The 20,540-nt window shown below is 52.8% G+C and overlaps 2 protein-coding genes across 4 annotated transcripts in view; one reads left to right on the top strand and one right to left on the bottom strand.

Moving 5' to 3' along the window:
• Positions 1-439: 439 nt before the first annotated feature.
• On the bottom strand, positions 440-7,204 carry FOXA3 (forkhead box A3). The gene is made up of 2 exons (XM_047834823.1): positions 7,019-7,204; positions 440-1,402 (listed from the first exon to the last, which is right to left on the bottom strand). Exons 1-2 carry the CDS (start codon positions 7,085-7,087, stop codon positions 440-442), a joined length of 1,032 nt encoding a protein of 343 aa, XP_047690779.1. The 5' UTR covers positions 7,088-7,204.
• An 816-nt stretch (positions 7,205-8,020) lies between these two features.
• The window catches only part of SYMPK (symplekin scaffold protein), a 34,939-nt gene continuing 22,419 nt past the window's right edge, over positions 8,021-20,540 (top strand). For 2 of the 3 annotated variants that reach the window (XM_047834815.1, XM_047834817.1), the window contains exons 1-9: positions 8,021-8,167; positions 11,995-12,118; positions 12,263-12,328; positions 13,822-13,875; positions 13,967-14,040; positions 16,616-16,742; positions 17,433-17,682; positions 18,246-18,416; positions 19,701-19,940. In XM_047834815.1, coding sequence (XP_047690771.1) covers positions 12,014-12,118; positions 12,263-12,328; positions 13,822-13,875; positions 13,967-14,040; positions 16,616-16,742; positions 17,433-17,682; positions 18,246-18,416; positions 19,701-19,940 — 1,087 coding nt within the window. In that variant the 5' untranslated portion in view covers positions 8,021-8,167; positions 11,995-12,013. Of the gene's footprint in view, positions 8,168-11,644; positions 11,768-11,994; positions 12,119-12,262; positions 12,329-13,821; positions 13,876-13,966; positions 14,041-16,615; positions 16,743-17,432; positions 17,683-18,245; positions 18,417-19,700; positions 19,941-20,540 lie in introns of all 3 variants that reach the window. The other variant, XM_047834816.1, reaches the window with a different exon arrangement.

The raw sequence follows: 20,540 nt of genomic DNA, 5'->3' as shown, positions 1-20,540 counted from the left end.
CTTGGCATCTCCTATGCCAAGAAGTTCCCCAAGAAAGAAGGGATCACGGCCCCCAACGGGCCAAAGAAGTTGTAATTGCAATGGTATCACCATGACATGCAAAGGGTCAGTCAAGAGGACGTCCGTCACCATGTCCAAAGGGCCAACTAAGATGTCATCCAAGATGGCAGCCATCAGAGCACCCAATGGATCAACTTATGACATCGATCGATACGGCAGTCTTTGTAACACCCAGCGGGCCCACCACCATGTCGATGGCAGTCATCACAGTACCCAAAGGATAGACATGATGCCCACAGAGACAGCAGTCACCACAGTAACAGACCAGCCAAGATGTTAACTGACGGGACAAGCGAAGTGTCACCAGGTGGGTCAGGCCCCAAGGGCCAGATGGTGGGAGCTACAGCCGTACCCCACCCACCACGCTCCCACGCCCCTGCTAGGATGCGTTAAGCAGAGAGCGGGAATAGACACCCTGGTAGTACACCCCAGGCTCCCCACCCTCTGCCCCATAGCCCCCAAACCCCACGTCCAGTTTAGGAGGTGCTGGTGTCTGTTCCGACATCAGGTTGTTGATGGAGAAGGGGTGGTTGAAATTGTAGGGTGCATCCAGCTTCAGCTCCCCGGGGAGCTCCAGGCCAGCGAAGTAGGGGGTGGACGAAGGGGGAGAGCCACAGTCCAGAGCCCCCACGTCTTCCCCACCCTGGGCCTCGGGCTCAGGCGGTGGAGGCTGGGGCTGGCGGGGAGAGGTGGCCGGGGCAGCAGACCCTGCACTGTTCCTGGAGGTGGACGTCCCGCCGGCCCCCTTCTTCACCTTCTCCTCCAGCTTGAAGCGCTTCTGGCGGCGCAGGTAGCAGCCATTCTCAAACATGTTACCTGAGCTGGGGTGCAGGGCCCAGTAGGAGCCCTTGCCTGGCTTGTCTGGGGAGCGCGCCACCTTGACGAAGCAGTCGTTGAAAGACAGGGAGTGGCGGATGGAGTTCTGCCAGCGCTGCTGGTTCTCCCGGTAGTAAGGAAAGAGGTCCATGATCCACTGGTAGATCTCGCTCAGGGTCAGCATTTTGCCCGGCGCCTGCTGGATGGCCATGGTGATGAGCGAGATGTAGGAATATGGCGGCTTGGCGTGGGCCAGTGGCCTCCGGTAGCCTTTGGGCATCTCCTTCCCGTGCACCAGCCCCGGGCCCGGGCCCCCATACCCTGAGCTGCTGCCTCCACCAGTGCTGGCACCCAGGCCCGGGAAGGCGGGCCCCAGGGGTGCCGCGGGGGCTGGGGGCGCCAGGGGTCCTGAGGGCAGCGGAGAGGCAGGGAGCCCCCCGGGGGGGTAGGGAGAGCTCAGAGGGTTCAGGGTCATGTAGGAGTTGAGGGGGGCCATGGTGGGCACTGGGGTCACCGGTGAGTAGACCTGCAAGGAGAGAAGGACACAAGGGGAGAGGTCAGTGAGTTTCTACTCCGCTGGTCAGCAAAGGATCACTGGCCCCCTCTGTGCATCTATCCGTCTGTCTGCCTTGCCTTTTCTACAAAGTCCCTCCCATCCTTACCTCTCTCTGTGGATGGCTGTCTCTTGAAGTCTCTCTCTCTCCTCCGTCCTCATGCACCCCATCCCTGACCTCATCCTCCACCCCTCCCCCCCCCCAGGCCCCCCGTATACTGAAGCTCACCCTTTAAGTGGTTCTCAAAGCGTGGCCCGGGACCCCCTGGAGAGTCTCCAAGACCCTTTTAGGGTGTCCATGAGGTCAAAACTATTTGCGTATAATGCTAAGATATTACTAGCCCTTTTCACTTTCTCTCATGAGTATACAGTGGAGTTTTCCAGAGGCCACGGGGCAGGGGATATCGCAACAGACCAGATGTAGGAGCAGCCACAAGAATCCAGCTGTCTCCTATTGAACCAGACACTGAAGAGATTTGCCAAAAATATAACAGTGCCACTCCTCTCACTAAATGTTTTGAAATATAGTTTGTTCTATTATTTTTTTAAGTAGGCTCCATGCCCAATGTGGGGCTTGAACTGACAATCCTAAGACTGGCCAACTGAGCCAGCCGGGTACCCCAAAATATAGTCATTCATTCATTCGTTTTGAGAGAGAGAGAGAGAGAGGCAAAGTGAAAGAGAGAGAGAATCTTAAGCAGGTTCCGCAATAAGCATGGAGCCCAACTCGGGGCTTGATCCCATGATCCTGGGGTCAGGACCTGCGCCAACATCAACAGTCAGAAGCTTGACCGACCAAACCACCCAGGCACCCCCAAAGTATAGTTATTTTAACAAAAAACACAGTATGTATACTAAAAAATTATTTTATTTTTGTATTAAAAATATTTGTAATGTTTATTTTTGAAACGGAGACAGAGCGCCAGCGGGGGAGGGGCAGAAAGAGAGAGGGAGACACAGAATCCGAAGCAGGCTGCAGGCTCTGAGCTGTCAGCACAGAGCCCGACATGGGGCTCGAACCCACGAACCGCGAGATCACGACCTGAGCTGAAGCAGACGCTTCACCGACTGAGCCACCCCTAAACAATTATTATTTTTAAACTAATTAATCCATATCTTAAAATTTTTTTCAGTTGTAATCTCAAATGCAGTAAATTTTTTTTAGTGCAGTAACTCCTGATAGACATAATCCACATGAATGAAAACTGTTTGGGGTCCTCAATAACTTTTTAAGCGTGTAAAGAGGTCTTGAAACTGAAAAAATTGGAAACTGCTGATTTCTCCAACCATCTCACCTACATGGGTACTCTCTATCAATCTCTTAGGTTATAGAATTACAGTGGTTATAGGTCAAAAATGTTTCAGTCTCCAAAATGATAGATTTCAATCTAATGTGTGTGTGTGTGTGTGTGTGTGTGTGTGTGTGTGTGTAAAATTTGTATCTATTTTGAGAGAGATAGAGCGCCAGCAGGGACGGGGCAGAGAAAGAGGGAGAGAGAGAGAATCCCAAGCAGACTGCACTGTCAGTGCAGAGCCCAACTTGGGGCTTGAACTCACAAACCGTGAGATCATGACCTGAGCCAAAATCAAGAACTGAATGCTCAACCAACTGAGCCACCAGGCGCCCCCCCCCCCAACCTAATATATATTATGTAGTTACAATATATCGTCGAATCTAAGACATCCTCATTGGTAAGATGCAGCGTTGTTTCAAGTAGCAATAAAAATGGGGGAAGAAAACACGGTCAATCCCTCGACGCTACCGACTAGAAGACCCATTCCAGACTGTAAAACATTTCAGAAACGTTCAAATGGGGAAAAACACGCATCTGCACTCAATGGAATGCGGTAGACGTTGCTATGTCTCTCTAAATAACCCTCTATTCTTTCATCCATTGAACAAGTATCTATTGGCCACCTACTTTGTGCCGGGCACAGCTCCAGACACTTCACGGGGAAAGGTCTCCTTTTCAACCTTTACAAAGGTACTATGGGGGAGGTGCTATTATGACACCCATCGCATAGCTGGGCAAGCTGAGGCCCAGAGAGGCAGTCCAGGGTCACACAGTAAGAAGGGGGCAGAACTGGGATTCTGGATTTAGGCAGTCTGGCTCCAGACCACCACTCGGGATCGTGCTATAGAAGCAGTGACCAAGACAGATGGAAGTGCCTCCCTTCGCAGACCTGACAGTCTAGCAGGAAGTGAACAAGATAAACAAGGAAAATGTAAAGCGGAGATTTCTCCCTTCTGGTGTGCGCGTACCCTCCCATCCACCGTCTACCGTCCTCTCTCCCTCACAGCCCCGTCTGCCCCGCTCCCTCCCCACGCTGGGGTCTCCTGCGGCTCTATTTGGCTCTATTTCCTATTTCCGGGAGGAGCCACCTTTGCGGTGAGTCAGTGGGTCCTGTCTTAGACCCTGTCACTGCAAGGGTCTGCAGGTCCCAAAGTCCTGAGAGAAAAGGGAATTGCCAGGGTCACTCAGAGAGTCAGAGACAGGGGGGAACCAACCCTAGTCTGAGGGCAGGTAGAGACTCTCTCTCTCTCTCTCTCATGAGCTTTCAGGTAGCTCTTTTGTCTCCTGTCTCTGAATCTCCCAGCTGGCTCCATATGTATCTGTCCATCTCTTTCCCTGTCTCAGAACCTCTGTGCTCCTCCCCTCTCTCACTCCGCGTCTCCCTCCCCGTCTCTACTCCCCGATCTCTTCTAGCCCTGTCCCTCCCCATCTCTTTCTCGCCCCTCTCTTTTCACCTCCTTCTCCAGTCTCTCCCTCTCGCTCATCTCTCCCCAACCCCCCTGCCTTTCCCTCCTCCTAACTCTTTCCAACCCCATCTCTCTCTCCGCCACCCTCTCTCTCCCCGTCTCCATCCCATTCCCCTGCCAGGTCTCTTGCCCTCCAGCACATCTTTGTATCTCTGTTCTCTCCATTCAGCATCGCCGTCTCCCCAGAAGCCTCACAATGAAACTGGGAGTCACAGCTACCCCTCTTCCCTGCACCGGTCTCCCCACCACCACCTTGGCTGCGTCTGCCTTCTCCCCAGAATGAGGGAAGCGGGTCCTTCGGAGCTGAAGGGAGGCAGTGGACTCAGGGGCATCCACAGAGAGTTGGTAAATCCCTCTGCAACCTCCACTCCAATTCTCCAACTCCATCGGACTCCTTTGTATCACAGAGGAAGACTGACCAGGACCCCAGGGCCCTCCTTTTCTGGTCCCCACCCACCCGGAAGTCCTCCTTCGCATCTGACCTCAAGCTCTCCTGCTGCCCTAATCCACCCTGGGCTTTCCCACGCCCTAGGGCTGGGATGAACCCCCAGTGTCCGGGTGTGAGCCTGTGAACCGGATCTCCCCAGCCAGGGCGGGGCTGAGACTGGGGGGGAAGCCTTCAGGGGACCTGCACCCCCATCCCAGGAGGCTGGAATTTCTCTCTTTTCATTTCCTTATTGTCTCTGAGGAAGGGTGTGACAGCGGGCAGAGGAAGGCGGTGTGAAACCAGAAGCCTAGTTTTTGGTCCCAGCCCCAGTCCAGATCCTCAAGCAGCCCCCCGACACTCGGAGAGGCTTCAGAGTTCCCATCTCTAACGGGGGGGGGGGGGGCCCTCGGACCAGCTGATCTGTAAAACTGGAGTCCAGGGGGGACACCCCAGGGTGCTAACTTTCCAATTTCCTTCCAGATGGGGAGCCTGATCCAGGGTGTCAATCACCCCAGCAGGAGGGTGCTGTGAGCAAGAAGCAGTTTGGGGACCCTCTTAGTTCTTAGACGCTGAGTGAGTGCAGATGTTTCTCTATTGTTCAGACCCAAGGGGGAGGAGGTGGCTTTGCTGGTGGCTGATCCAAAGGCTGGGGGTACCATCAGATCCTATTTCCATTTCCAGCCCCCAACATGCTAACTCTTCCAAAATATGCCCCCCAATGCTAATCCTCTCTAGACTCTCTAGACTGTCCTTGGATATCTGACAGATTCCATACAAATTCTTAAACTTCAGACGGTGCCCCAAATGGCAACTCCTCCGTCCTTAGACCCCACAGGGCTTACTTTTTCAAGATGTGCCCCCCCCCAACACAGATCGGCAGTTGGTTCTCTTAAATCATGTCCCCAGGCTGAACTCTCTAGGGGTTCAGCTGGGATCCCTCACTCCCTGGGAGCCTCCACGTCGGACCTGGTCTGTGCCTTCCCCACTGCACAACTGATATCTCCAGTAGGTCCCAGCTCCGTCTCTCAGCACCCCCAATCCCTTCCCTGGTCGCCCGCCCCACCCCACATGCACCTCACACCTCCACAGCCCCAGGACTGGCCCCTCCCGGGCACCCTGCCAAGCCCCGCAGGCCTGGGGAACCAGGAGTCCCACCCTAAGCTTCACACCCCAGACCCAGAACTCAGGCACGGTGGGGCCCCTGGAACCTCCAGATCTCAGAATCTTTGGAGCTCTCAGCCATTCCAGCCCCACTCCGACCTGAAGCCCAAAGCCTCCTTCCAGGTTAGGGACCCAAGTGTCTGGACCCCCATAACCCTCCTACCAGGACCCCTCCCCCGTCACTTCACAATCTTGACTCTCTAGAAAGAATGAGCTAAGGGGGAGCCCTTGCAGCAACTGGAATGGGAGTTAGACTTGGGTAAGGACTTTCGGTCAGCTGAGGTGCGGGAATTAAGATACACCCCGCCCCCTACTCCAAGGGCGGCCTTGTCGAAGGTGGGACAGTAAGGACGTTGGCAATTACTGGAGATAACTGGAAGGGGGGTGGTGGTGTGAAATCTGAAACCCTCCAGCCTCCAATTAGGAGTATCCCTGCTGAGGGTCTCTGAAAACAATTAAACCACTGAAGTTCAGTCGGGAGGGGTAAGGATCAGGAATAGGGATGGAGGGTGGAGACTGACCCCTCTCCAGCCAATGCCGTGGCTCACATCTGCTCTCAGGCTCCCAACTCTGACCCCATCTGGGCCCCCATCTATCTGAGCCCCAACTCTCACCCACCTGTTATTACAGACTCCCCCAAACCATGTCTCGCCTCTTTGAGCACCAATCCCTATTTTCTGATTCTTAGACCGCCACCCCCCGTGTTTATCTCCCAGCCCCCAATTCTGATTTCTACCCCAGACCCCCCATCTTTAACTATATTCTAACCTTGAGTTCCCGCCTCAGGCTTTCCTTCATGGTGACCCCTTTCTCTCATCTCTTCGTTCCGGTCTTCCTCCCCCCACCCACCCCCCCCCATTTTGAACCCCATTTCTCAATCCCCCAGCTGGGTCCCCTATCCTGGACCTCGGATTCCCATCTTTGGTTTTTAAAATTTCAGTCCCTTGGATTTGGGGGTCCCCGAGCCCCAGTCTTCACGCTTAAACTATGACCTGACCCTTGCCTAAATTTTTCTGACTCCCATTTAAGCCCTGGCTCCGGTCAGCCTAAACCGCACTCCCGTGCTTCCCCCCGCCCCCCCCCCCCATCCCTGACTCTTACACCTGGTCTCGGTGTCTCCAGTTCCTCCGCCCCTCAACCGTGGTTGGGGCCCCCATTTAATCCCCATCCTTGTCCTCGATTACACCCGCACCCTGATTCCTGCCCCCCGCTTCCCGCTCCGCCATCCCCGAGGACACACCTCGCCCGCCTCCGGGTAGTAGCTCCACTCGGCCAGGTCATGGGCCTCCATCTTCACAGAGCCCAGCATCCCCCGGGCCCGCGCCCCCTCCCGCCCCCGCTCCGGCCCGGGGTTGGGGGGGAAACCGAGCGCTTCAGATCTCTCAGCCGGCACGGCCCGAGTTCCGACCGGTGCCCGCCCGTCCGACCGCCCGGGGTCCCAGCCGTCCTGGGCGCCGCGGGAGGCGGCCACGCTTTATAGCTGGGACACCCCCCCCCCCCCCCCCCCCCGCTCTCGCCCGCCCCGGGCTCCCCTCCCGCCTCCCCGAGGGCCGGCGCGCTCGGGCTGGGGCGCCCCCTGCGGGATTGCGAGGAGATAGACCTCAGGCGCCGGGAGCCGCAGCCCGTGGCCGCGAAAGCTGGAGGTGGCCGAAGAGGGACGGAGCTGCAGGTGGGAGACGCTGCGGATGCTAAAGCCAAGGGCAGAACTCTGGGGCTTTTCTACTCCAGTGGGTTTCATCATCTCGACAGGAGAGGGCGAATAGCCAGAGCCCAGTATGACGGCGGCGGAGGAAAGGGGGCTCAGAGCGCAGCGGATTGCAGAGGTCCTTACGCTGCTATAAGGACCGTAAGAGGCCCTCGAACCCACATTCCCACTGGACAGACTGGATGATTGAAGCTTCCGACAGCTGGAAGTGCTCCAGCCTGTGTAAATGGTCAGGACCAACGGTGGAGGGCATCGGAGCCTCTGCTTGGGTTCCACTGGGGCGACAGACCATCTCCAGGACCTAAGAGCTTCGTCGCCCGGACTGTCCACTCGCTCTAACGCCGGCCGTCCAGGGACTCAGAACCACCGAGAACTCCATTTCCCAAAAGCCTCTACCTTCCTTTCCGTCCAGTGCCTCTGCCAAGGGACTACATTTCCCTTAAGGCACGGCGCTCAAAGGCCGGAAACGAAGGGCGCCCCAGCGTGGTCTGGCTGAGGGCGGAAGGCCGCTCGCGCAGCCGGAGGTAGGGGCGGGTTCGGGCCGCACCGTGGACTCCATTTCCCGGCGGCCCCGCGCGCGCGGCGCGTGCGCAGTGTCCCGGCGGCGAACGGAAGATGGCGACGGCGGCGTCTGCGAAGAGGCGCTGCTGAGGGGGCGCGAGGGGGACGGAGGCCGGCGCCGCGGTGAGCGGGGGGCGGCGTGGGGGCCCGGGAACGAAGGGAGGAGGGGCCCCCCCAAGCGGCAGGGGCGCTGGCCGGGGGGTTGGGGCGCTGCGAGGAAAGGGGCGCAGTGACGTTCGGGACCCCAGTTTCTTCTCCTGCTCAGGACCCTCCCGTGGCTCCCCAGTGCCCTCAGGGCAAAGTTCCAACGTGGCCCCCAAGGCGCGTCGGCCCCGCCGGCCTCGGCGCGGCCTCTCTGCCCGCTCCTCACATCGCACAGCTGCCCCGGCCTTCCGGTTCCTCAAACTCGCCATGGGCCTTCCCGCCTCAGGCCTTTTGCACATGCTGTCCCCCCTCTGCCCGCAACATCCTTTTACCCATTCTGCCTGGCTAACTCCCATTCATCTTTCGGGTCTCGGCACCAACGTCACTTCCTATGCGAAGCCCTCCTTTCCCGCCCTCCGTCCCGAAATCCGCCTGTTAGACGCTCTCATAGGTCCCTCTTCCTTTCCTTCATGCCACACGTGGTCTGATTTACCATTGGACCTGTATTTGTGAGGCTTTTTGATTAGGTCCTTGACCGTGAGCTCCACGGGGACAGGGAGGGACTGAGTATGTGTTGGTCATCGCCGAATTCCCAGCACGGCGCTGGTCGCACTGAAGACACCCGGGTACTGTTCGTTGAATGAATGAATGAATGAATGAATGAATGAAAGAAAGATAGTCCTGGGGTTACTGCGTAAATGAGGGGAGTCGTCGTACTCCCGGGTGGGAGTATACCGGGAGGGAAAGGGAAACAGTGAGCGTTGGCAATAGCCAGAAGACTGCAAACACCCCCAGATGTTCTTTACTAGGCAGAAAGGACTGGCAGAAAAAAAGCTGGTTAACATCCACGTAATAAAAGGCTATGCAACCGTAAAAAGGAATGAGGGGCTGGGGGGGAAGGGAAGGAAGAAAATACCTGTACACGGATACAGAGAGTGGGCTCCAGAATATCTTAAGTGAAAACGGGGGAAATGGAAGGCAGGGCTTATTATATGCGCCCCCCTTTTTTTTTTTTTTTTTTTTTTTTTTATACAAAAGAAAGGGAAATGTGTTCATGCCCCATGACAGCAAAGGATAAACCAAAAAGTAGAAGAGGAAGAAGGCAGGGCAAATAAGAAAAAAAAAAAAAAAAAGTAAATAAATAAAAAATAAAGTGGGAGATGTCAACGCATTATTATCGTGGACAGAGTGGAAAGGTTCATCATGAAAAAGGTGTATTGTGATCTGGTTAAGAGACGGCAGTCTGCTGGCTGTCAGGTGACCATGCCCCTTGTGTTGGATGAACAGACCTGGACGGGAGCAGGTGTTCCATTCAGAGAGGCAGCCCCGCGTGGTGGGGAGGAGGACAGACCCTGCGGTCCTGCCGCTGGGTCTGCGTTTTAGAAGCTGTGAGCCTTCGGTCGAGTGACTTTCCCTCCCTTGCCTTCCAATTTCCTCATCTGTGAAATGGAGATTAAAAGTAATACCTGCCTCAGGCCACCTGGCTGACTCTGTCAGTGGAGCATGCAATTCTTGATCTCAGGGTGGTGAGTTCAAATCCCGCGTTGGGTGTGAAACCTGCTTTAAAAAATAAAAATAAAAATAGTACCTGCCTCAACGAGTTGGTGCCGTGAGGTTTAAATAAGTGAATGTATGTATTAGGATCGTGCCTGGCACGTGTTATTAAACGTTAGCTATTATTTTTCAGACATTCTAGAACCAAAGGGCACGGATACTAAGTCCAGTGGTTGCTGAAGCCCTTTGGCATTCCCTCAGATATTTACCGAGCACTTAATAGGTGCCGAGCGCTGTTCCGTGCTGAAGATCTAGAAAGTGAACACACACACACACACACACACACACACATACCCCGGCTTTCATGGAGCTTATGAATATATAGTATGTTGGTGGTAATAAATGCTGTGTAGAAAAAGTGACACAGTTGGAGAAGGAGACGGAATTGACATGTGAAATAGGGAAGACCTGGGGCCCCGGAGACTAGAGGAAAGCGAGGACAGAGGTGGAAGCAGCCACTCATAGGAGGTCTTGTAGTGAGGATGATGGCTTTGACTCTAAGCAAGATGTGGGTGTGACAGATGGCAGGGAGACAGGAAGGAGGTCTTTGGATACTCATTCATTCAGCAGACATCTGGTGAATTCCACTCCTTTTAGAAAGTGCATCTTTTTGTTTTGCCTTCAAAGGATCATTAACGGTCTGTGCAACATCCTCCAGGTCTTTTCAGGTGTACATAAAAATAGTAGCTATACTTATCACACGTGTTATGTTTCCTAAGTTATCTAGTCCTCAGAATGGTCCTGGGAGGGTAAACCTTGTTACCACCCCTGTTCTATAGAAAAGGAAACAGACCCGGTTGGTTCTGTGTGTCCACACACAAACTTGACAAAAAGGAATCGCTCTATTCTGTGGTCTGTGGGCTGATGCAGGCACGTCGTTTTTTGATAATACGTTGAGATCCACCAGATTTATTTTATTGTTTTCTCCCACTTCCGCTTTTTGGTTCATCTTTTCAGTCTTTTCAAAGTATGTATGCGTACGTATGTATTTCCCTTTTGTAAAAAGGGAGCAGGGGCACCTGGGTGGCTCGGCCGGTCAGACGTCCGACTTCAGCTCAGGTCACGATCTCACGGTTCGTGGGTTCGAGCCCCACGTTGGGCTCTGTGCTGACAGCTCAGAGCCTGGAGCCTGTTTCAGATTCTGTGTCTCCCACTCTCTCTGCCCCTCCCCCCACTCATGCTCTGTCTCTCTCAAAAATAAATATTAAAAAAAGGGCGGGGAGAGCATACAGTAAACATTTGCTTCCACTTTGCTTGTTTTCACTTAACATACACTGGAATCCACTGTTTATCAATGCAGAGAGATTTTCCTCACTTCCATATACAGTTTCCTCCTTTCTTTATACAGTTGCCTAGTATTTTATTACGTGAACTTATCATGGCTTTTCAGCCACTCTCCCTGTTGGAGAATCCTTGGGATGCTAACAGTCTTTTGCTGTTGGGAATAATGCTGTAATTGATCCTTATTTCATAGTTTTGCCAAGTGTGACTTTGGGACAGATGCGCAAGTCTCGCCTCCCCCCCCCCCCTTTTAAAATATAAAATGTTCATTTTGAGGAGAGGGAAAGAGCGTGAACGGGGGAGAGGCGGGCGGGGGGACAGCAGATCCAGAGCCAGCTCTGTGCTGGCAGCAGAGAGCTGGACATGGGGTTCGAACTCAGGACCACGGTGAGATCATGACCTGAGCTGAAGTCAGATGCTTAACTGACTGAGCCACCCAGGCACCCCTTCTCCTCCCCTTTAAACAAACAAACAAACAAACAAACAAACACCCTCCAGAGTATTCCAGAAAATGGTTGAAACCTTTCTTTAGGCCTTTTCTGATGTGAATACTTAGCATGTAGGACTCTGTGACTGGTGCTCCTCAGAGCTATGTTTTAGAAGACCTGCTCTCACTTCTAGTCCAGAGTACAGCCCAGATGGCAAGACGGGGCACGGAAACCAGCGAGGTGGCTGCTGTGTGTCCATTTGTTCAGTCATTCAGCAGACGTTTGTGGTCAGCCTGCTGTGTGTAAAGTGCTGGAGGTGAGGCTTGGTACTCCACGAGGTACTGCCTCTGACCTGGGAGGCATCAGTTTCTCCCAGATTATAACCCCCAAGTCTGAGACAGACCCTGGATCGGGGAGGGACTTCAGAAGACCCAACAGGGACGAGGCAGAATGGAAAGGAGGGTTGAGCCCCTTGTGGAGTGGGGGTGAAGGTCCAGCCCATCCGCAGGGCCCTGGAGCTTGATCTCTCCTCTCCTTTTCCAGGAGATACGGGACAGCAGGCATGGCAGGCAGCAGCGGAGATAGTATCACTCGCCGGAGTGTGGCATCCCAGTTTTTCACACAAGAGGAGGGGCCGGGCATCGATGGCATGACCACCTCAGAGAGAGTGAGCACGGAGAGAAGGGCTTGGAATGGGGAGCCACAGCCCCTGTCTTGGGGCAGTCCACCCCCAGGTGACGGGGCCCAGGGGGTGCCCACGGGGCTGGGCTGGCCAGGCTGGCACCGTCACCTGCCTCTCCCCTCCGTCCAGGTGGTGGATCTCCTGAACCAGGCGGCACTGATCACCAATGACTCGAAGATCACAGTACTCAAACAGGTGAGGGGGTAGGGGGATGCTGGACGGAGCAGCGCGAGGGTAGGGGGTGGTGGGAACATGCGCAAAACAAGATGCTGGCGTAACACCGGCGTCCACGTTTAAGCATTTAGAATGTGCTTGCTGTGCTGCTCAGTGCCATACAGGCATGTTCTCACTTAATTCTCACAAAAGCTGAGAGGCAGGGTACTCTGGTCCCCAGTTTCTACAGAAGGCAGCAGAGTCTCAGGACTTAAAAAAAAAATGAGCCTCGGGTCAGTCTGCTGGAGCTGGCTGAACCAGGACTTGAATGCTGGGCTCCACCTCCAAATCCGCTGCTCTTCATGCTTGTATTTCCTCACTGCCGGGTTTCTGTCCAGTGGGGAAGACGTGCAGGTCACCAGACAGTGGGAGCAGAGTGGGCAGGGCTGGGATGGAGGAGCCCAGCCTGCTGACCTGGCCTAGGGGTGGGGAGTCAGGGAGGGCTTTCTGGAAGAGGGGACATCAGAGCTGAGACCTGGAGGACAAGGAGAGAAGCAGGCTAAGTGAGAGAGGGAGAGTGTCTCCAGCAGAGGGCCCCGTCGGTTATGCAGAGGCAAAAGAAGGCGTGAAGAATTAGATGGGAGTGGGGGCTGGATGTGGTTCAGACCGGGAGGCAGGTGAAGTTCGGGAGCCGGGGGTTTGGGTTGGCCGAATGAGAACCCTCGTTCTGCTACTTGCTCGGCGTGTGGCCTTGGGTAGCTGACTCCTCAGCAGTGGAAGCCAGGCCTGTGCTGGCCCCGGGCCTAGATGAGACTGTCTGTGGGCAGGGCTCATTCCAAAGAGCCTGGCAAGTCCAAGAGCATCAGGAGACGGGTTCTCACTGTCATAACTGGCAGTGTGAATGGGGAATAGAAACACGCAGAGTGGAGAGAATTGATGGATGGGCCTCAGGAAGGAATTTGGGCAGCACTTTCCTCTTTTCTTTAGCCCCCTTGTATATCATGTGCTCGCTACCCACCAGGACCCTGTGCCCTGTATGATCTTCTTACCTTTTTATTTTTTTTTATTTTTTTTTAACGTTTATTTATTATTGAGAGACAGAGAGAGACAGACCGTGAGCAGGGAAGGGGCAGAGAGAGAGGGAGACACAGAATCTGAAGCAGGCTCCAGGCTCTGAGCTTGTCGGCACAGAGCCCCGACACGGGGCTCGAACTCCCAAGCCAAGAGATCATGACCTGAGCCGAAGTCGGACGCTTAACCGACTGAGTCACCCAGGCGCCCCCTGTATGATCTTCTTATTCAAGCCTCACAGGAGCCCTGTGAGTTGGCATTTCAGATCCCCGTTTTATAGAAGAGCAAACAGACTCAGGGGAAGCCAACCTGCCTGGGCTGTGGTTGGGAGTGGCAGAGCCAGGATTTGAACTGAGTTTATCTGCTGCCTCCCTCCATGCTGTGTTCTACACACTCCTATCTGTACTGACTGGCCCCTGGTTTTATATGTATGGCCCTCCTCCTCATCCCCAGTCTCCTTCCAGGTCCAGGAACTGATCATCAACAAAGATCCCACACTACTGGACAACTTTCTGGACGTGAGTGACCAACGGGAGAGAAAAGGTGTGGGTGTAGGGGGAAGGGGAAGGATCCTGGTGCAACCCCGACCCACCTTCCTGGTGTTGGCAGGAGATCATCGCTTTCCAGGCGGACAAGTCAATTGAAGTGCGCAAATTTGTCATCGGCTTCATCGAGGAGGCATGGTACGGGGTGGCGCAGGGAGCCCCCGGGAGCACCCCTGGTGGAGACCGCCTCTTCAGCTCCCTGCCTGGCCCTACCCTCTGCTTCTCAGACCCATTTTCCCTCCTACGTGCACTGATTCCTCAGCAAGTGTTTAATAAGGTCAAAATCTTGGAGTCATTCATGATTCCTCTACTTCTCCCACACTTCACATCTACGTCATCAGTAAGGACTGTTGGCTCTACCTTCAGAATTTAAACAGTATCTAACCATTTTTCAACCACTTCCTGGGCCATTAGGCTGCTCTAAGCCACCATTACTTCCTCCCTAGATGACTTCAGGGAGGGGCCTTTCTGGTTCCCCTGCTTCCACTTTCTCTCCTGTTTAATTGAACTGAAATTCACATGACATAAAATTGACTACTTAAAAAAAATTTTTTTTTAACGTTTACTTCTTTTTGAGAGAGAGAGACAGAGCGTGATCGGGAGAGGGGCAAAGAAAGAGAGAGAGGGAGACACAGACACCAAAGCGGGCTGCGGGCTCCAGGCTCTGAGCTCTCAGCACAGAGCCCCATGCGGGAGTTGAACTCACAAACCGTGAGATCAGGACCTGAGCCGAAGTCGGACAGTTAACCGACTGAGCCACCCAGGTGCCCCCAAATTAACTATTTTTCAGTGAACAATTCAGTGACATTTATAGTACATTTCACCCATCTCGTTCAAACATTTTTATCCTTCCCAGAGGAAATACCATAACCATTCCCTGCTTCCTTCTTACAGCAGCCAGAGTGATCCTGTTAAAATGTCAATCAGATCTTGACAGTCCCCTGCTGTCAGACCTCCACTGGCCCACTGTCTCACCTAGATTGAAACCCAGACTCTTCCCCCTCACGTCATCTGCTCCTGGTGGCCTCTCTGATCTTCACTCACATCCTCCAGCCCCCCCCCGCCCCTCCCCCCCGTTGTTCCTTAAAAAACTCTGTTCTCTCAGCTTGCTGTACCTGCAAAGGATGCTCACCTCCCCCCCAGGCCCCGCCCCAGGAGCCACCTGGCTCGCTCCTTCACTTCCCTCTGGTCTTCCTCAGTAAGCCTTTCCTGACCACGCCAGTCCGCTGCCACACCTCTGGCATCCCCATCTGCACTGTTTTTTTTATAGTGTTTTTACTAGTTGGAAATACCTTGACGCTTTTTCTTTCAAAAATGTCCACCCTGTGAGGACAGGCCTTCTCTGTGTTGTGGACCGCTCTATCCCAGTGCCTGGAACAGTGTTGACACGTAGGAGGAACTGAATACATACTGGTTGAACAGAAATTTCATCGCAGTGGTGACCACATGGCACGCTTACTCTGCCATGCCCTGTGTGAAAACCTCTCCTCTGTTTTCACCTGTCATCTTCGCAGCAGCCTTGGCTCTGTTATTCTCCTTTTAAGGGAACGGAAACGGAGGCTCAAAATGATAAAGTGATTTGTTCAAGCTGAGTCATTTGTTCATTCAGCATTTACTTGGTGCTTTGTGACGCAGGAAATAAAATAGCCCCTATTTAGTGACTGTTTTCTGTTTGTCAGGCACCATACTGAACGCTTTACCTAGTTACCTACTTTGATTCTCAAAACAACACCATGGATTAGTTATTTGGCCCATTTATCTCAAGACAAAACCGTGACTCAGAGAGGTGAAGTTAAGTTTCCTAAGATCACACGGCCAGTATGTGGCGGGGCTGGGATTTTAACCCATATCTGTAATACCATTGCCCAGATTCGTAATCGCCACCTTATACTGGGAGAATATGTGCTAAATTTCCAGAGTTTGCAGAAAAACCGAATGTTCAGCAGGTACGTGCCAGGCATTTGTGTGAGGCTGTAGGAATACGACAGTGAGGAAGTAGAGATACTGTTTCTGCCGTGATGTAGCTGGCAGTTGAGTTTCACATTTTTTTTTGACCGACGAGCTTAATATTTGACTTCACGTTGTAGAATGTCGTGAAAATTACATTCATGACCTGAGCTCTAGGTGTGGCCTTCCTGAAGTTTTTAGTTCATCAAACAAATAACGTATTTCATTCTCAACGGAAAATGGGGCTCCACTAGGACTGACTTTGAAAGGGTCCCCTGCTTTCAGAGGCCCCACATTGAGGTAAACAAATTAGTAAAGAAGACCAGTGATTACATAAAGCCAAGTGCTTTCTAGTAATGCCAGCCCGTATTTACAGATGCTTTCTATCCTGTTCTAAGTACTTTACAGTATTGTTGCAGTGTTCACAGCAAGCTGTGAGGTAAGTAGTATCCTAGACGAGACAGTTGGCTTGGCCAGATTCACACCGTTGTCTGGCGATGCCGTGCCTTACGTGAACAGCAGAGTCCTAACAGTGAAAGAGTGGGGTTTGCAGCACTAACCTAGAGAGAAGGTTCATGGGTGGCTAAGTCTGAAGGTGCCAAGCATTGTTTGCTGACAGACAGGGCAGGTGCAGTCCCTGACTTTGCCCCGCCTCTACTCCAGTCTCCTGACATTGATCCCAATTTCCCTTTCCTCATGGACCCCAGGCTCCCATCACATACCCAAAGAACCAGCTTGCCCTTGCCTATTTTTCTCCATCCCCCAGCAAACGAGACATTGAGTTACTCCTGAAACTGATCGCAAACCTCAACATGCTCTTGAGGGATGAGAATGTGAATGTGGTGAAGAAGGCCATCCTCACCATGACCCAGCTCTACAAGGTGGCCCTGCAGGTAAGCGCTCCCTCCCACCAGGGGGCGTCCCGATCTGACAGGTCTCATTTATAGCCTCCTTGGTTAGACAGGGACAGCTGTGTTAAACCAGGGACGGGTCAAATTCTTTATGGGCAAGATGTGCTGTTGCTTTTTGGGAACAGACAACAAAGGGGTCTAATGTCCTAATGGTCAGGGACTCCCCATTCATCCATCCATCCATGCATTTAACAAACATTCCCTGAGGACTTCCTCTGTGACTCACAGGGGCCTCAGTGGTGCTTATGGCCTAGTGAGAGAGACCGACTTGTGTCAAAAGCATCACAGAAATTTTAATTTTAGATCTAGTAAGTTCTATAAGGAAAAGAACACACTGTGATGTGGTATTCTTTAGCGTGAATGAAATAAATGAATCCATTTGATTTCCGCTGCCATGTCGTGAGGTCAGCGTTGTTATCCCTTTGTCGTAAGATTTGAGCCTCTTCACTCCGGGTTGTTAACCGTGCGTGAACCTCATGATGGCGGAACCAGACCTGTCGTGGTCATCACTGGGCCTTGTCCCCACCGTCACCTAGCACAGGGTCTGGGGCAGAGGTGTAGCTCAGTAAATGTTTTCCAGATGAATGTATGCGTCATCATTTATGGACCTCTGAGTAGTGATGGAGTTGGCGATGTCTTGTCCCCGTCCCTCTGTCCCTGTCCCTCTCGCAGTGGATGGTGAAGTCACGAGTCATCAGTGAGCTCCAGGAGGCCTGCTGGGACATGGTGTCCGCCATGGCTGGTGACATCATTCTGCTGCTGGATTCTGATAATGACGGCATCCGCACCCACGCCATCAAGTTTGTGGAGGGCCTCATTGTCACCCTGTCACCCCGCATGGCAGACTCGGAGGTGCCCCGCCGCCAGGAGCATGATATCAGCCTGGACCGCATCCCTCGTGACCACCCCTACATCCAGTACAGTGAGTGCCACCCATCAGCCCGTCCCATTTGTCAGTCACTCTACACCAACTACCTTCCTCCCCTTCCTCCGCCCCTGTTTTCTCTCTTAGGTTTTCATTTCTGGAGACAGTATAAGACGTTGGTTAAGAGCCCAGATGCTAGGGTCAAATCCTAGCTTCAACACTTATTATATGAACGTGGGCGAGTTAACTTCTCTCTGAACTTCATTTCCTTTTCCACGGGTTTGTAGTGAGGTCCCCTGAGGAGGTGAGCACTTAGTAAATGCTGGCTGGTTTTAAGGGTTTTCTTAAAAGTAGGCTCCATACCCAGTGTGGGGTTTGAATTCACTACCCTGAGATGAAGAGTGGAATGCTCTACCAACTGAACCAGCCAGGCGCCCCTAAGTTTTTATGCTCATTAATAGTCCATCTCCTAGGACTCATCAGCCACTAAATTTTCTGGTCTTTTCCAGCCATTCTGAGCCATGTGTAAGGGTCTCTCCCCTTTTGGCCCCAAAGGCTGCTTTCTCCAGAGGCCAGGGAGAAAGGCCCCTGCCAACTGGTTCTTTTCTCTCCCTCATTAGATGTGCTGTGGGAAGAGGGCAAGGCAGCTTTGGAGCAGTTGCTCAAGTTCATGGTGCATCCCGCCATCTCCTCCATCAACCTGACCACAGCTCTGGGCTCCCTTGCCAACATCGCCCGCCAGAGGCCCATGTTCATGTCAGAGGTGATCCAGGCCTACGAAACCCTGCATGGTAGGTTGGGCCACTGCCCTCCCACTCTCCACTGGCCAGTCTGCTCCATCCTGAGAAAATGTGAGCCGGGTAGTGGGTCCCTGAGGGATTCATCATTCTGGTAGGTCTGGACACAGGAAGCATTCTTTAGACAGGAATCTTTAGTTGCCTATGACAGAAGCCTGGTTCAAAGCTGGCTTTAATATTAAGATATGTGTGGGTGAAATCATATCTTATGATTTGATGATTTGATCATATGATGTCTGCTAAATCCTTTAAAATATTCCAGACTCTCCCACCCCCACCAAAAAAAAAAAAAAAGAAAGAAAGAAAAAAAGGGCAGGGTGGATGTGCCAAGATAAGCAGAGTGTTGATGGGTACTTGGTTATTTGTGATACTCTTTTCTCTGCTTTTGTGCATGTGTGAAAACTGAAATGTCTGGGGTTGAGGCGTGAATAAGTACAGATCATGGATCTGTCTCCATTTCTTGGCTCTTATTTTCTCCTCGTTGGCTCTGTTCTGTGTCACTTTCCTTGGGGTAGCAAAGATGGCCCCCAATACCTCCAGGCCTCCCTTCTGTCCACTTGGCAACCCCAGGGGACAGAGTGTTTCCTTCCCAGTCATTCCATCAGAAGTCCAAGGGCTGATGCCCATTGTGCCTGATTGGCTGAGAAGACCCTGGTAACCTGTCTCTGAACCAATCACAATGCCCGAGGGATTTACATTGTTCTTACTGGCTCTGAGTCTTTTGCCCACTTGGACTGAGAATGGAGCCGGGGTGGTTCCCTCAAAGGAAAACGGGAGCACTGTTGGCTGATGAAGGAGGGAAGGATGCTGAGCAAGCAGAATTACAGGCATCCTCTTTCTCTCTAGAACAGGGAAGGTTTGCTCATGAAGGTGACTGTTAGACATTGGAATATCATTCTGGTGGCAGGGCCGACAAAGCACTGTTGACGGCAGTTCAGTTGGGACATTGTGGAGGTGAAGTTGGTGATGATAGCCTTCCCCGGGGGAGGCATATTGGAATTTCCAGACCAGAGATGGAAGGAGATGAGACTTTATGTTTAATAGGAGAGAGGGTGAGCTTTCTTTTTGTTTTAAGGTTGACTAATCCCGATGGAGACCTCTTGAGGGTTTTAAGCACCAGCTCGTGCAGGGGGACGGCTGCACATGAGATCTCAGAGCGCAGGAACCTTCCTAGGAGGCGCCTGCAACCACTGCCCAAGCTGGGGACTCGGGAACTGAGCTTTGCAGGGCCCCATACGCTTCGTCCACGGGACAGAGCTCCTGCTTCTTTCCTCACAGCCAACCTGCCCCCTACGCTGGCCAAATCCCAGGTGAGCAGCGTGCGCAAGAACCTCAAGTTGCACCTGTTGAGTGTCCTGAAGCACCCGGCCTCCTTGGAGTTTCAGGCCCAGATTACCACCCTGCTGGTGGACCTAGGCACACCTCAGGCTGAGATTGCCCGCAATATGCCCAGCGGCAAGGATGCCCGCAAGCGGCCCCGGGACGACTCGGATTCCACGCTCAAGAAGATGAAGTTAGGTGAGCCGAGGAGCTGAGCCAGGCCTGGCGAGAGGTGGGGGCAGGGACTGGCCGCGTTTGTAGTATTCAGTTACTTACGTTCAACTGTCAGCTTTATTTATGTTGGTTAATATTACATTGTAAATTATCGCGTTTAGATATGACCCAGCAAATGATATCAAAATAGAATTATTAGAGTAATTACGAATTGCTTAAATCATGCAGAAGGTGAATAAACTGAAAGTCTCCCTCTTGCTCCTCTCCCCAAAAGTAACCACTCCCTAAGTATTAACACTTAGGTTTTCTTTCAGAAATACCTCTGAGTTCTCCTTTCCTTTGTTTCCTTTATAATTGGATTTGTTTTCTGAAGTAATTTTTTTTTTCCTAAATTTTTTTTTTAACATTTATTTATTATTGAGAGACAGAGAGAAACGGAGCGTGAGCAGGAGAGGGGCAGAGAGACACAGGGAGACACAGAATCTGAAGCAGGTTCCAGGATCTGAGCTGTCAGCACAGAGCCTGACGTGGGGCTCGAACTCACAAACCGCGAGATCATGACCTGAGCCGAAGTCGGACGCTTAGCCGACTGAGCCACCCAGGCACCCCTGAAGTAATTTTTTA

Source organism: Prionailurus viverrinus, chromosome E2 (genome assembly GCF_022837055.1).
Source record: "Prionailurus viverrinus isolate Anna chromosome E2, UM_Priviv_1.0, whole genome shotgun sequence".
In the NCBI taxonomy this organism is placed as follows: Eukaryota; Metazoa; Chordata; class Mammalia; order Carnivora; family Felidae; genus Prionailurus; species Prionailurus viverrinus.
This window is presented reverse-complemented; position numbering and strand designations above follow the sequence as displayed.